This window comes from Plectropomus leopardus, chromosome 12 (assembly GCF_026936395.1).
Source record: "Plectropomus leopardus strain MGB_pleo_1.0 chromosome 12, ASM2693639v1, whole genome shotgun sequence".
Classification (NCBI taxonomy): domain Eukaryota; kingdom Metazoa; phylum Chordata; class Actinopteri; order Perciformes; family Serranidae; genus Plectropomus; species Plectropomus leopardus.
Window position 1 is genome coordinate 33103512 of NC_142187.1, and position 12025 is coordinate 33115536.

General features: G+C 38.6%; 2 protein-coding genes across 9 annotated transcripts in view; one reads left to right on the forward strand and one right to left on the reverse strand.

Moving 5' to 3' along the window:
* Positions 1-61: 61 nt before the first annotated feature.
* Positions 62-12025, forward strand: part of LOC121951187 (uncharacterized) — a 41956-nt gene continuing 29992 nt past the window's right edge. For 4 of the 8 annotated variants that reach the window (XM_088085873.1, XM_088085874.1, XM_088085872.1 and 1 more), the window contains exon 1: positions 7228-7365. The gene's annotated coding sequence lies outside the window, so the exon portion shown is untranslated. Of the gene's footprint in view, positions 206-4453; positions 4541-7216; positions 7366-7698; positions 8142-9796; positions 10103-11386; positions 11510-12025 lie in introns of those variants that run through there. The other 4 variants (XR_015778219.1, XR_015778217.1, XR_015778218.1 and 1 more) reach the window with 4 other exon arrangements.
* Positions 1690-11643, reverse strand: LOC121951968 (Golgi reassembly-stacking protein 2-like). Its single transcript, XM_042498466.2, is given in 11 exon segments — positions 1690-3942; positions 4448-4557; positions 4559-4565; positions 5152-5259; positions 6655-6778; positions 7212-7344; positions 8236-8366; positions 8485-8571; positions 9522-9725; positions 9817-9897; positions 11505-11643. Coding segments are annotated over 11 exon segments (1326 nt in total). The 5' UTR covers positions 11568-11643; the 3' UTR covers positions 1690-3664.

Sequence of the window (12025 nt, forward strand, 5' to 3'; positions counted from 1 at the left end):
GAAATAACACCTCTGTTGGTGTGGCGTTGGTGCAGGGTTCAAAGGTCAGTGATGAAGTCATGTTTGGGTGTTTTGAGGGAAGAGAGAGAAACTGCAGAGCGCAGCTGAAACTCATCCAGCTGACGAGCCTCCTCAGTCAACCGCCGTCACAAACAGCCGTGGAAAGCTTCAGCTCCCGGATGGAAATCACCGTCTCACTGTGAAGGTAAAGAGGTGAAAATATTTTAAATACAGAAAAAGATGTTGGTTATTCTTTATTGAACTCTTCCATGTTTTTATCCAAAGCGTTTTGATAAATAAGCTCAATTTTGTGCACTTTTATGCACCGCAGCAGTGATGGCAGTGATAGTATCCCAGACAGTGATAAATAGACAGACAGTGATAAAAACAATTTTAAAAAAGGGTGGAAAAAAGATTTAAAAAAGGAAATTACCAGAAAAATGAGTTAAATAATTTCTCTGAAATAATTTTAAAAATTATATTATAATAATTCTTCAGTTTTGGACATTTTTCCCCTATGTTTTTTTAAATAACTTTCTAAATCTAATCATTTCTTTTAATTTGCAAGACATTTCTTGCCATTCCCTAGAATTAAAACCAATTTCGTCAGAATTTAAAGGTTAAAACGCTTGTGAAAGGTGTCTGAACGTAACACAAGAATCTCAAATTTGTAAAAAGTTATAGAAAATTGTCCGAAAATTGGTTTAATAACAAACAAAAAAACTTATGAAAAAAAAACAAAATTTTAAAAAGGAAATTACCTGAAAAATTGCTTAAATATTATTACTTTCCTCTAATATAATTTTCAAAATTGTATTTTGATTATTATACATATTGTTCTGGGCATTTTTCCCTGTTTTTTGTTTTATTTATTATTTTCTAAATATAACTTCTTGCTATCTGCAGGATATTTCTTGCCAAATTGCTATTTTTTTTCTCATATTTTTGAAATAATTCAAACCAATTTGCTCAAAGGTTCAAAGGTTGAAACGCTTGTGTTCGAGAAAATTGATTGAAAATTAGTTTAAGAACAAACGGGGGGAGCAAATGGGGGAAAAAAATTACCAAAAAAAAAATTACGGGTGAAAACAAGTGCATCTAAAAAAATCTAAATATCATGAAAGAGTTAATTATTCTTAGTAATTAAATTCAAAAAGGCAAACTTTCATATATTGTATATTCATTATATGTAAACTGAAATATTTCAAGCCTTTTTTTGGTTTTATTTTGATGATTATGGAAATCCAGTATCTCAAAATATCAGAGTATTTCTGAAAATCATTCAAAAAGTTTTGAGTATGTTAATTTGTATACTCAGTACTTGGTTTGGGTGCTTTTACTGCATCAATGTGGCGAGGCATGGAAGGTCAGTTTTGTGTCACATTTTTAATATTTTGAATTATTATTATTATTTTTAACATTTTTTACTTTTTTTTCGCTGTAGTCTCATAATTATAAAAAAATAATAGAAAAATTTGTGAAACATTTTAGTTCATGTATTGGGTATTATATATTAAATTGTCACTTTCTTAAATAACTGATGGAAAATATTGACCTTTTTCACATTATTCAAATGTTTGTACTCCTCACATGAATTTTTTTTTTTTTATCATATCTTTATTTGTTTAAGGGTGACTGAGATTGTAAAAAGAAAGAGCAACAAACACTAAAAGACACAGAGGCAGCATGTAAAATTAATTTGGCTTTATTGCTCGCACTGCGCACAGTGTAGATGATGTCAAAAAGCTGCGTTACAGTGACGCTCTGTGGTCGCACTGCATCACTGTAACTCTGCCCACCCTCCGCTTCGGCCGCGCCAGGAGGAGACGCTCTGTAACTAACACCCTGCACCCACATTTCACCTACCGATCACCTGACAACACACACACACACACACACACACACACACACACACACACACACACACACACACACACACACACACACACACACACACACACACACACACACACACACACACACACACACACACACACACACAGTAGTAACTGTAAACCTCTGTCCCCTCTGGCGTGGCCCTCAAACCGTCACCGTCCCCGTGTGGTCGAGACGGACACCGTAGAGTTCTGGATATACGTGGAGACATACAAAAGGGACTAACTAATGATTTCAAAACACAAAGGAGGTGCAAAATAATGCAGATTCATTCATTTCGGGGTGGAGACACTCATACAGCAAATTTAACAGAATCAATACAAGTCAATCAAATGAATCTATTGGTCGTTAAGTCTAATAACTAATAATAAAAGGTTACATGTCAGGGCTGGATGATAGCTCATATTTACGTCGTTTATCACAGCAGTGCATGATGTTTCTCCTGTACGCCCACTTCTGATATCTTTGAGTTTTTACAGTTTCATCAGTTTAACCCTTTGAAATGCGAACAAACTGGCTTAACCCCTCAAAGACATGGAAGGCAGTGAGCAACTTACCAAGAAATGACCCAAAATAAGCCAGTCAAAAGTTACAAGAAAATTACCTGACAATTAGCACACAAAAGAGAAAATAAAAATGACAAAAAAAGCCTTGAAAGGTGCTAGAAATGCTAATGTAATTTACATTATATAAATAATTATTTTCTTATAGTTTTCTCTCGAACTCTTTATTTCTCTATTTTCTCTTTAGCTTTTCCTACTTTAATAATTATTTCATAATCATTTAATTACATTACCAATTAATTTTCTAAATATTTGTCTGACTTTTTTAAAATTAATTTTCTCTTCATTTTCTCTAACTTTTTCTAATTTAATAATCTTTTCATAAATATTCGAATTATTATAACAATATACTATCAATTAATTTTCTATATATTTCTCTGTCTAACTCTCCTTTTTGGTTCATTTTCTTGTCAGCTTATCCTTATTTAATAATTATTTATATAGTTCAATTTAATTAGTATTTTATTATTATTAATTATTATTACATATATTTTTCTCCTTTTCTTACTCTCTATTTTTTATTTTATTTTTTAAATTAATTTTCAGTTCATTTTCTTGTCCGTTTTCCTTAATCTTTTGAAACATCTCTTGCCAAGTTGCTCATTTCCTTTTTGCCGTGTTTTTATGAGAAATCAAACCAATTTGTTCAGATTTTTAAGCTTTAAACGTTTGTAAAAGTCGTCCGAACGTAACGAGAATCAGTCGTCGATCCGGGTTTCAGTTTGTGACAACTGGACTGAGAGCTGATTGGCCGTCTGGACTTCCAGTTATTCTCAGTTTATACAGAATTCATGATGTATTTCGGTAAATTCGATTTATCGTCCAGCCCCATTTTAAACGTGCTGTTTCTATAAAAAAAAGTGTGACAGATCAGAAAGGGGGAAGTCCTAAGAGAGTTTCTCTGTTTCGTTGTAACAGCAGAAGTCGAAGCAAACTACGAACTGAAGAGCAGCACTCGTCGTCCTCGCAGCGGCTGGGACAGACGCGTCGCTGAGTCCTCCGTTCTTCATATCCTTTCATCCTTCATCGCTCCACACGAGCCTCCTCGCCGTCCCCTGGAGCACGGCCGACCTGCGCGTGTGACCTGGTGTCTGCCCGTCCCTCGACGCCAAATAAATAGAAAAACACAGAGAAAGACAGACGGGAAGTAAAGAGAGAAACCGGGTGTGTGTTTTGGTTTTGACGGCAGGCGGGATTTTCCCACGTTACGACGTTGGTGTTGTTTCCGTGGGGGCCGGTGATTCCGTGGCGTTCGTGGGGGCCGCTTCTGTGGGGGCCGGGGGCTCGGCGGGAGCGGCGGGCTCGGTCGCAGGCGCCGCCGTGACCGTGACCGAGGCTTGAGGAGCGGCGGCGGAGGTGGGCAGGAGGGGGAGGACTCCCTGAGGGAGGAGAGGAGGCAGCTGGGAGGGCAGCATGGTGGGGAGCGGGGCGAAGGGGGTCAGACCGGGGACGCTGATCTTAGGGAATGTGGCGAGAGGCGGGACTGTTGGAGACGGAGGGAAAAAGAAAGAAAAGAAAGAAATGAAAAAAATTAAAAATAAAACAAAATATTATACATTAATATTATTTTATTTTATATTATTTTATTTATTTATTATATTTTTAAATAAATTTTATCCCTTTAAACGACAGGTTTTTGTCATGATGCCACGATGTTTTTAGATGGAAAAAAAGCACAAAAAATGAATTATTTTCAATAAACTACAGCTATGAAGAGGGGTTATCTCAGCGATCAACACTGACTGTGACCGTGCACCTGGTGGAAACATCACGTAATTTCTACAAATGCCAAACATAGTTAAAAAAAAGAAAAAAAGACACCATCAGGTGGAAAATAGTAAAATGGAGTGGAGTTTGAAACACACAAAAAAAACTTCTGTTGTAAAAAAAAGGCTGACGCGGTTATTTTCAGATTTTTAAAACTTAAACAGTGAGAATCTTTTTTCTGTGATTAATTTTGGAGCTGATGTGTTTGCTGTGTTTTTTACCTGTAGATCCGACTGGTGGTAAGGTGCCTGCTAGTGACACGGCGCTGAGATCCGGGAGTGGCAGGTTGAGGTTGGGCAAGTTAGGGAGCGGAGGTAAGCCACCTGGGAGGCATCAGACCTGCACACACACACACACACACACACACACACACACACACACACACACACACACACACACACACACACACACACACACACACACACACACACTTTATGACTTTATGACACTAAAGACTTTAAACGGCTTTTTATGTCAGTCAGCAATAAACAATGACGGAAAATGACGTCAGACAGCTGGCAGTTTCAAGTTTGCAATTTCTTGCAAATTTTTGCATAATTTCTTCTTTTGCCGCTCATTGCCTTTTTTTGTGCCAAGTTGCTCAGGTTTGGAAGGGTTAAGGAGCTGAAGCTGCTTGAATTTCAGCGAACTTTTGTTTACTGACAGTCACAGCTTTTCCTTAAGAAAACAAAGTGTGTGTGCTGTGTACACAAGCTAAGACTTGATACTGGCTAATGCAGCTTCGGCAGATATACCCTCTTTTCTTCTGAAAGGGTGTGAGCGCACTTCCACAGAAATCTGCAGAGGAAGAGCTGCCAGTCCTCACCCACCCACAGTTTTTCCCAAATGTTTGCTGTTAAGATCTCAATGACTCAGCAGACGGATGACGGGAGTGATGGATGAGCACGTTTGAGAAATCACCCACCTGGTAGCGTGGTGGCGGGGTTGAAGCCGGTGGTGGCAGGATTGAGCGGAGTGAGGGGGCTGAGGGCGGGGCTGGTGGAGGAGGGGAGCAGAGGGACCGTGGGCAAACCTGCAATAACAAACAATGATTGTGAAAAAACAATTTTCCCAAATCACAAATACCACCGTCATTTCATTAACATTAACTTCCTCAGTGTGTGCTGTATTGATTTTGCAGCTGCAAAATCTGTTCTTCTGCATCCAGCGCAGACATTTAAAATCAGGTATGTAGTTGAAAGCAGAAAAAACTACAGGTTAGATTTCTCCTTCAGGCGACTACCTGAGCTCTAAATGCCGCCCAAAAAATTTAACTTTCTTGCTTTTTTTTACTTTGTATTGCAAACGTCTCCATCAGCATCCTAAAATATGAGTGCGGAGGATGTTACGAGATACACCAGGATATTCTGCTGTATTTATCTGAGCCAGAGAAACGGCTGAAACGGCTGAAGAAATGCAGCGTGTGAGAGGTTATGACCAGCAGGGCCCCTCCGGACCTGAGCTGCCAAAAGCAAACTCTGCTCAAATTGCCCTCACATGACAACAGAAACTGAAACACTTTTACACTTTTCTTGTGCTGCATTCAGGTGCCTGTTTCAAGTGGTTAAACCTTTGGTCTCTTAGCAAATTGGTTTGATTTATTTCAATTTTTTTTTTTTTTTATTTCATAAATGCAAGAAATATGTAGATTTATAAATATTTCAAAATAAATATAATATATTTTTAAAGAATTACTTTTATTCCTTTTTTTGTTTTATTTTCCTTTTTTTTTTAGTTTTGCTTATTTTCATGTAATTTTCTTGTACTTTTTTTTTTTTTTTTTTTACTAATTTCTTTCTTATTTCTGGGTCATTTCCTAAATGGCTTCTTTTTTCCATATCTTTTGAAATAATTCAAGCCAAATTTGCCAGGTTTCAAAGGGTTAAAGTTGCCAGCAGTCGACCCAATGAATGAAACTGAAAAGAAATTTATATCAAAAACTGAAATGATTTTTTTCACAGTCTACAGCTGCAGCTAGAGGCTGCAAACATCATTTCATTTTCTAGTTATAGTTTAATGTATGAGAAACTTGGTTAAATCAGCCACAGCTCAGCCCTGAGCACACAAATGTTTATTCTCTACTGATAAATCAACACACTGCAGCGTTTATAGCGCCACCTTTTATGTGCTAAGTACCCCAACAAAGGGATGATAACACATGGGAACGGCTCCAAAAGTGATAAAAGTACCATCCAAAACTTTGCACGATGGAAACGCAAAAAAATGCGTACCGAACTGCCCCATTACACTTTATTTTGAAGCTCACATACAAATCATCAATCATCAATCAATATAACACACACTGAGGAATTTATGGTTTCAAATGAGCGCTTTTATTATAAACTCTGATTGAACAATCACATTAAAGGTGGTGAATCTTCCCTTTAATGTGTTGTAGTGTTGGATATGTGTAGAAGAGCAGAAATACCTGTCTGCAGCTCACTGGGCATGGTGGGCGCGGCTGTGCTGATCGACAGGCCTGACAGCGAATCCTCGAGGCCGGGGGGGACAGCAGGTGCAGTAGAAGGAGGGGTCACTGCTGAGAGCTGGACCTGAAGGGGTTAAAAGGGAAAACACGGAGGTGGTAGAGAAAAACATGCTGCCGTCAAACAAACCAAACGTGCAATTAACTGTAATGAGCAACACCGCTCTCGGTGCGTCTGCCCGCGCTGCTGCATACTCAATGAGGCAAAGTGCGTTCATGGAGCGTGAATAAAATCCAAAAGAAAACTTTGCAATCTTTTCAAAGTCACACAAACACGCTGAATACTGATGAGTTTTGGCTGATGTGAGAAAGCTCGAGAAACTAAAGCTCTCAGGGGTTCACAGTGAACGGTGAGAGAGAACAGTGGGCAAAACAATGTAATTTCTTCTGTGGTTATTACGTTCATATTTGCTTTTAGCATGTTTTGAATCTGAACTGAGGACTGAAGTGAAGCTGATTCATAAAATAAAACTGGAATATGTATGTTTGTGTGTGCTGACCTCAGTGAATCCATCCTTCAGCGGACTGATGGGCTCACTGGGAGAGTTTCCAGGGAAGCTGATCTTCTTGCCCTCTTCAAAAGGCCTGGTGGGAATCCTGTGGAGGTATCCATAACCGATCCCACATCCAAGACTGGAAAAGGAAAAAAAAAAGGTATGTTTTTTTGTTTTTTTAAATGACATTAAATTAGTTAAAACTGCATGAAAACCCAGTTGATTCTTTTTTTTAGAAAAGTGTCAGAGGCTTACACAAACCCCCCCAACTTGAAAACAGCAAACAAAAACAAAGAAAAAAAAAAGAAAACCCCACAAATACAACAAAATATAAATGACAATAAATACCAGAAAAAGTAAAAATGAATCCAATAAAAATCAAGAAGTGCAAAAAACAAAATACACAGTAAAAAAGGAAATCTACACACATCCAGAAAGAATTCTACATCATGAATTAAATGTAATGATAATTTCCTTTTAATCTTTTTTAAAGATGATGAGCTCTTGATGACATGTACTTCATCGTTCCACATCTGTACACTGCGATATCTGAGGGAGTACTGGCCACGTTTTTTTTTGTGAAACTAGATGAAATTGATCAACCTGTCTAATATTTTATGAATGTATCTGTGAATTAAATACAAAGAAATTGCTAAAGGATGATGGTACAGATGACGGTATAAACATGTATTTATATTCGGGCTGGGCAATAAATGGATTTTATCAATTAATTCAAATATGAGGTTTAGTACAATTTTTAAAAATGCAAATCTAGATTTTCTCCTCCGCCGCTCTCTTTGGGCTTCTGTAGCTCACAGTTTGCACTTCTGTGTTCATTAAGTCACCTGCCTCTTGCTGTTACCACATGACGCTGTGAAAGCAGCTCTAGGCGCATCCATGTCTTATAATAGTTGGGAAAACCCTGCTGTTTATTTTGGCACCATGTAAAAAACACATGCAAACTTTCTATATATTTCTTTTGAGCTGCAGGCCTAACAAGGAGGGGCACAGGTGTGTTTAAGTCTGTTACCTGCCCTCTCCTCCCCAGGCACTGTTGGGTGTGATGATCACTTCTCTGCAGTTATCTGTGTCTGTGTTGTACACGTAGAGCTTCAGTCCCTTCCCCTCGTGGCTCTCTATCAGAGAGAACAGGTCCTCTGACTGCAGATAGGGAGGCAGAGAAGGCGGGTAAAATTAGGCACCATGCAATCACTATCATTATCAGGTGGAGAATGTGCAGGAGTGACAGTAACGAGGACCTTAAGTGCTGATAAACTACCTCATTCATGACAGTGTCGGCTCCGATGATGTAGTCTGTGTGCGGCCGCAAGCCGGCGAGAGCTGCTGGGGAATTAGGCTCCACTTCCTGATAAGGAAAGAAATAGAGAATAAGTTTGCAAACTGCCGCTGTAGCACATTAACGCTGATGACGGTCATTTTGACTGTTTTCACATTTATGTCAAAGAACTGTTGAATGAAAAATTACAGTGCTGCTAGTCCCAGACTTTAACTAAATTGCCAGTATTTTCATTTAAATGTTGTTTATATAAATTGCACAAAAGGTAAAGAAAATGTAAACAGTTTTACTTATTTCAGGCACAGGCTGTCATAACGATCGCACAGATTTTGCTGCGGTTAAATTGATACTTTTTCATCTTGGTTGCTTGGCAACTACCGTTGTCTCTGTCAAAAGTAAAACTTTTGTGGCCGCGAAAGTTTAATCCTTATCAGAAAGTGATTCTGAAGATATTCTGAGGAGAAACAGAAAACGCCAACTTTCATCAGAGATGGATCGTTCAGATTCCCGGCTGACGCAGGTGAGCTCTGCTCCACCGCGCTGCTTTGTGGGTCAATAAGTATGGGAGACAATTGTAACACTGTCTCTTTCAGCACCCATAACTAGCTGAAAAAATGTTTTATAGCTCTCAAATTTTTTAACTAAATTTTTTCGATGGAGGCTTCAACAAATAGCACTGTTTACAACTTGAAATGACAAAGAAACGCAGTGCAGGGAGAGACAGAGAGTCTGTAGGACTTAAATGGAGCCCCCATTAAAATAATGTGAAACTTTTTAAAAAAACAGGCTAAAGAACCGACATACATAAAATAATATGACTCGATGGCAGATCCAAAAAAATATATAAACCTAAAAAAAAGTCTAATTAAGCATATTAAAATATACATTTGGGTGTTATTTCATTAAGAAAAATATATCCTGACACAATATATTAACTACCCTCTATATTGGGTATTTTTCTCATGAGCGATTATAGAGTTTGGAGTCTGGCCGTCAGACTAGCATCCAGGGCTACTTACCAGCACATGCCAAACGTTCTCATTGGCTCCTTCAAAGCTGCAGAAACGAATGGAGACGCCGAGCAAGCCCTGTCCTCCCCACAGGTTGCTGGGTGTGACGGTGGACTCTCGCAGCTCCAGGGTCTTTGAGGAATAAACCAGCATCTTAACTGGTTTCTCCACACTGGCTTTGAGCAAGTCTTTCAAGGTGTCATTGTCCTTGTTCTGCACAAAAGGAGAGGAAGGGCAACCATGACACGTGCAGTCTGGTGTGACTTGTATTTGATCCTACTTAGATGTTGCTGGCTTTCCTTACCAGTCTGGTGTTGTTGATGGAGACGATAAAGTCAAAGAAAGGCTCCAGTCCTGCGCGGTGTCCAGGCGAATTCTCCTGAACCTGCACAAAAATGAGCAGAAGCATGAGCTGCTGCTGGACTGCACACTGTCTGCATTTGAAAGAACTTCTTGTAAATGAAAAGTATCCGTGATACTCTGTGCTAGATTTGGGCAAAGTCGATATTTTTCATACCTTTTTGACATTTCACCAGGGTTTACGATACCTGACTGTATTTGTGTTTTTAAAAAAATAAACAATAACACAACCCTCTCGGTTAACTTTCGCATTGTTCCAAAAATCAGACTCTATGTTGGTCTCAATAAACATGTAATTCACAGAATTAGACGAAAATATCCGTACTCTACAGCTGTTTTTTCCAACCATGTCACTAGAGACTGACCAGCATCTCTGTATTAGTGACTAGGAAGAGGAGGGTCTGTATTTTTGTCAGCGTCGACAGTCGTACCTTCAGGATTTTTACTCTCTGCATACAAATGCACAAAGTAACTTCAAATGTTCATAAGTGTACATATATCCAAACCACAGGTATTACACCATATCCTACGATGTGAATAGGAATTTCATCTCTATTGGCACTATAACAGGGTCTGTGATAATTACAAATACAGTTATGTGTTATATATTAGTACTATTCCTAAAATTATATAGTAAAAAACTCAACACATCACCTTGTTTATTGGGGGTAGGGAGAAAAAAGTGGTACAGTACAGTTATGCAATATTTTAGCATAGCAATAGTCTATCTAAACATGGGTGCCAAATATCCATCTTCTTATTTTATAATTAATATTACAAAAACAAATGTTACTTTAGGTAGCCTACCAGAATATTACAATCAATTGCTTTTTCAGTCCATAAGATACAATTTGTATTTGTAATTTACAATTTAAATGACTGAAGTGAGATAAACAGACGGAAATCTTTATCTTACTATATATATATATATCAGCAAAGTTTACCTTTGGGGACATAATTTGGGGTGAAAAGGGGTAAAAGTGGACGCTCTGGTGTCATATAATCAGACGGTACTAATGTCAGTAGTAGAGAGCACATTCAACTAATTTGACAACATCTTTCACATGTGACTGATACTTTGGTGTCACATAATCATGAATAATCTCCGCACACTCAAATCCCAGATATTAAAATTTGTAACCTAATCCAACTGGTAAATCTCAACCTGCTTGAGCATCTAGCAACTACCGCTTAAAGCTTCTGATTATTCAAGTTTGAATGGTTGCAGTAGGACGACTGACATTATCTATCCGGTGCCAGCTTGCTACTAGAGCCAAATTAATCCACATTTTTGCACAACAACGGAGAAAAATCACTCTGCAGGGTGACATGTCCGAAAACGGATGCACTAACAGAACCAGCTTGGCAGCTGTCATTCACTGTAGCTACGTAGCTTTGGTTAGCATCTTTAACCAGCTAGCAGACAGAGACAAACGGAAAACACAACGACAAACGAACGTGACACAAGTCAAACATGCACGACGTTTTTCTGACACGGTGTTAGTGTTTTACAGACGGAGGCCGCAGCACTCATCCTCGGCCTCGCGTTTATAAACAGAGCCGGGGATCCACCGCCTCTGACCCGGAGCTAAGCTAACTGCTAACAGGCGGCTACAGCAGCTAAAAACTCACCCGGAGGACGTGGTAGCCCTCGGAGCCTCCTCCCGGGATCTCCACACTCTGCGCGCCTCCCATGGCTTCGCTCTTCTAAGGCTTTTTGGGTTTTAACGGCAGTTTGTTGTCCCGTAAAGGTGAGATACCCGAACACTTCCAGTCACCGGGCACCGCCGGGTACACGTCGCCAAACGTTAGCAGGGTGATGCGCATGCGCCGTTACGTGGCAGGAAATAACGCCTTTTCAAAGTGCTGTTCACAAATTAAAGTCGGTTTTATTTCTTGTTAAAGGTTGTTTTTTTTGTTTCTTTATTTAAAGCTACAATCATTTATTTATTTATTTAGTTATTATTTTTATTTTATTTTTAAAAATTCAACTTTATTGAAAAAAACAGTAATTATATAAAGCACAAATTGTAAAAAAGAGAAGTAGTAGGCCATGCAAGGCAGCTTAATTTGTATAGCAAATAAAACATACAACAAATTCAAATGCTTTACTTATCAACAAAATATAAGACATAAAAAAGATACAGATTTAC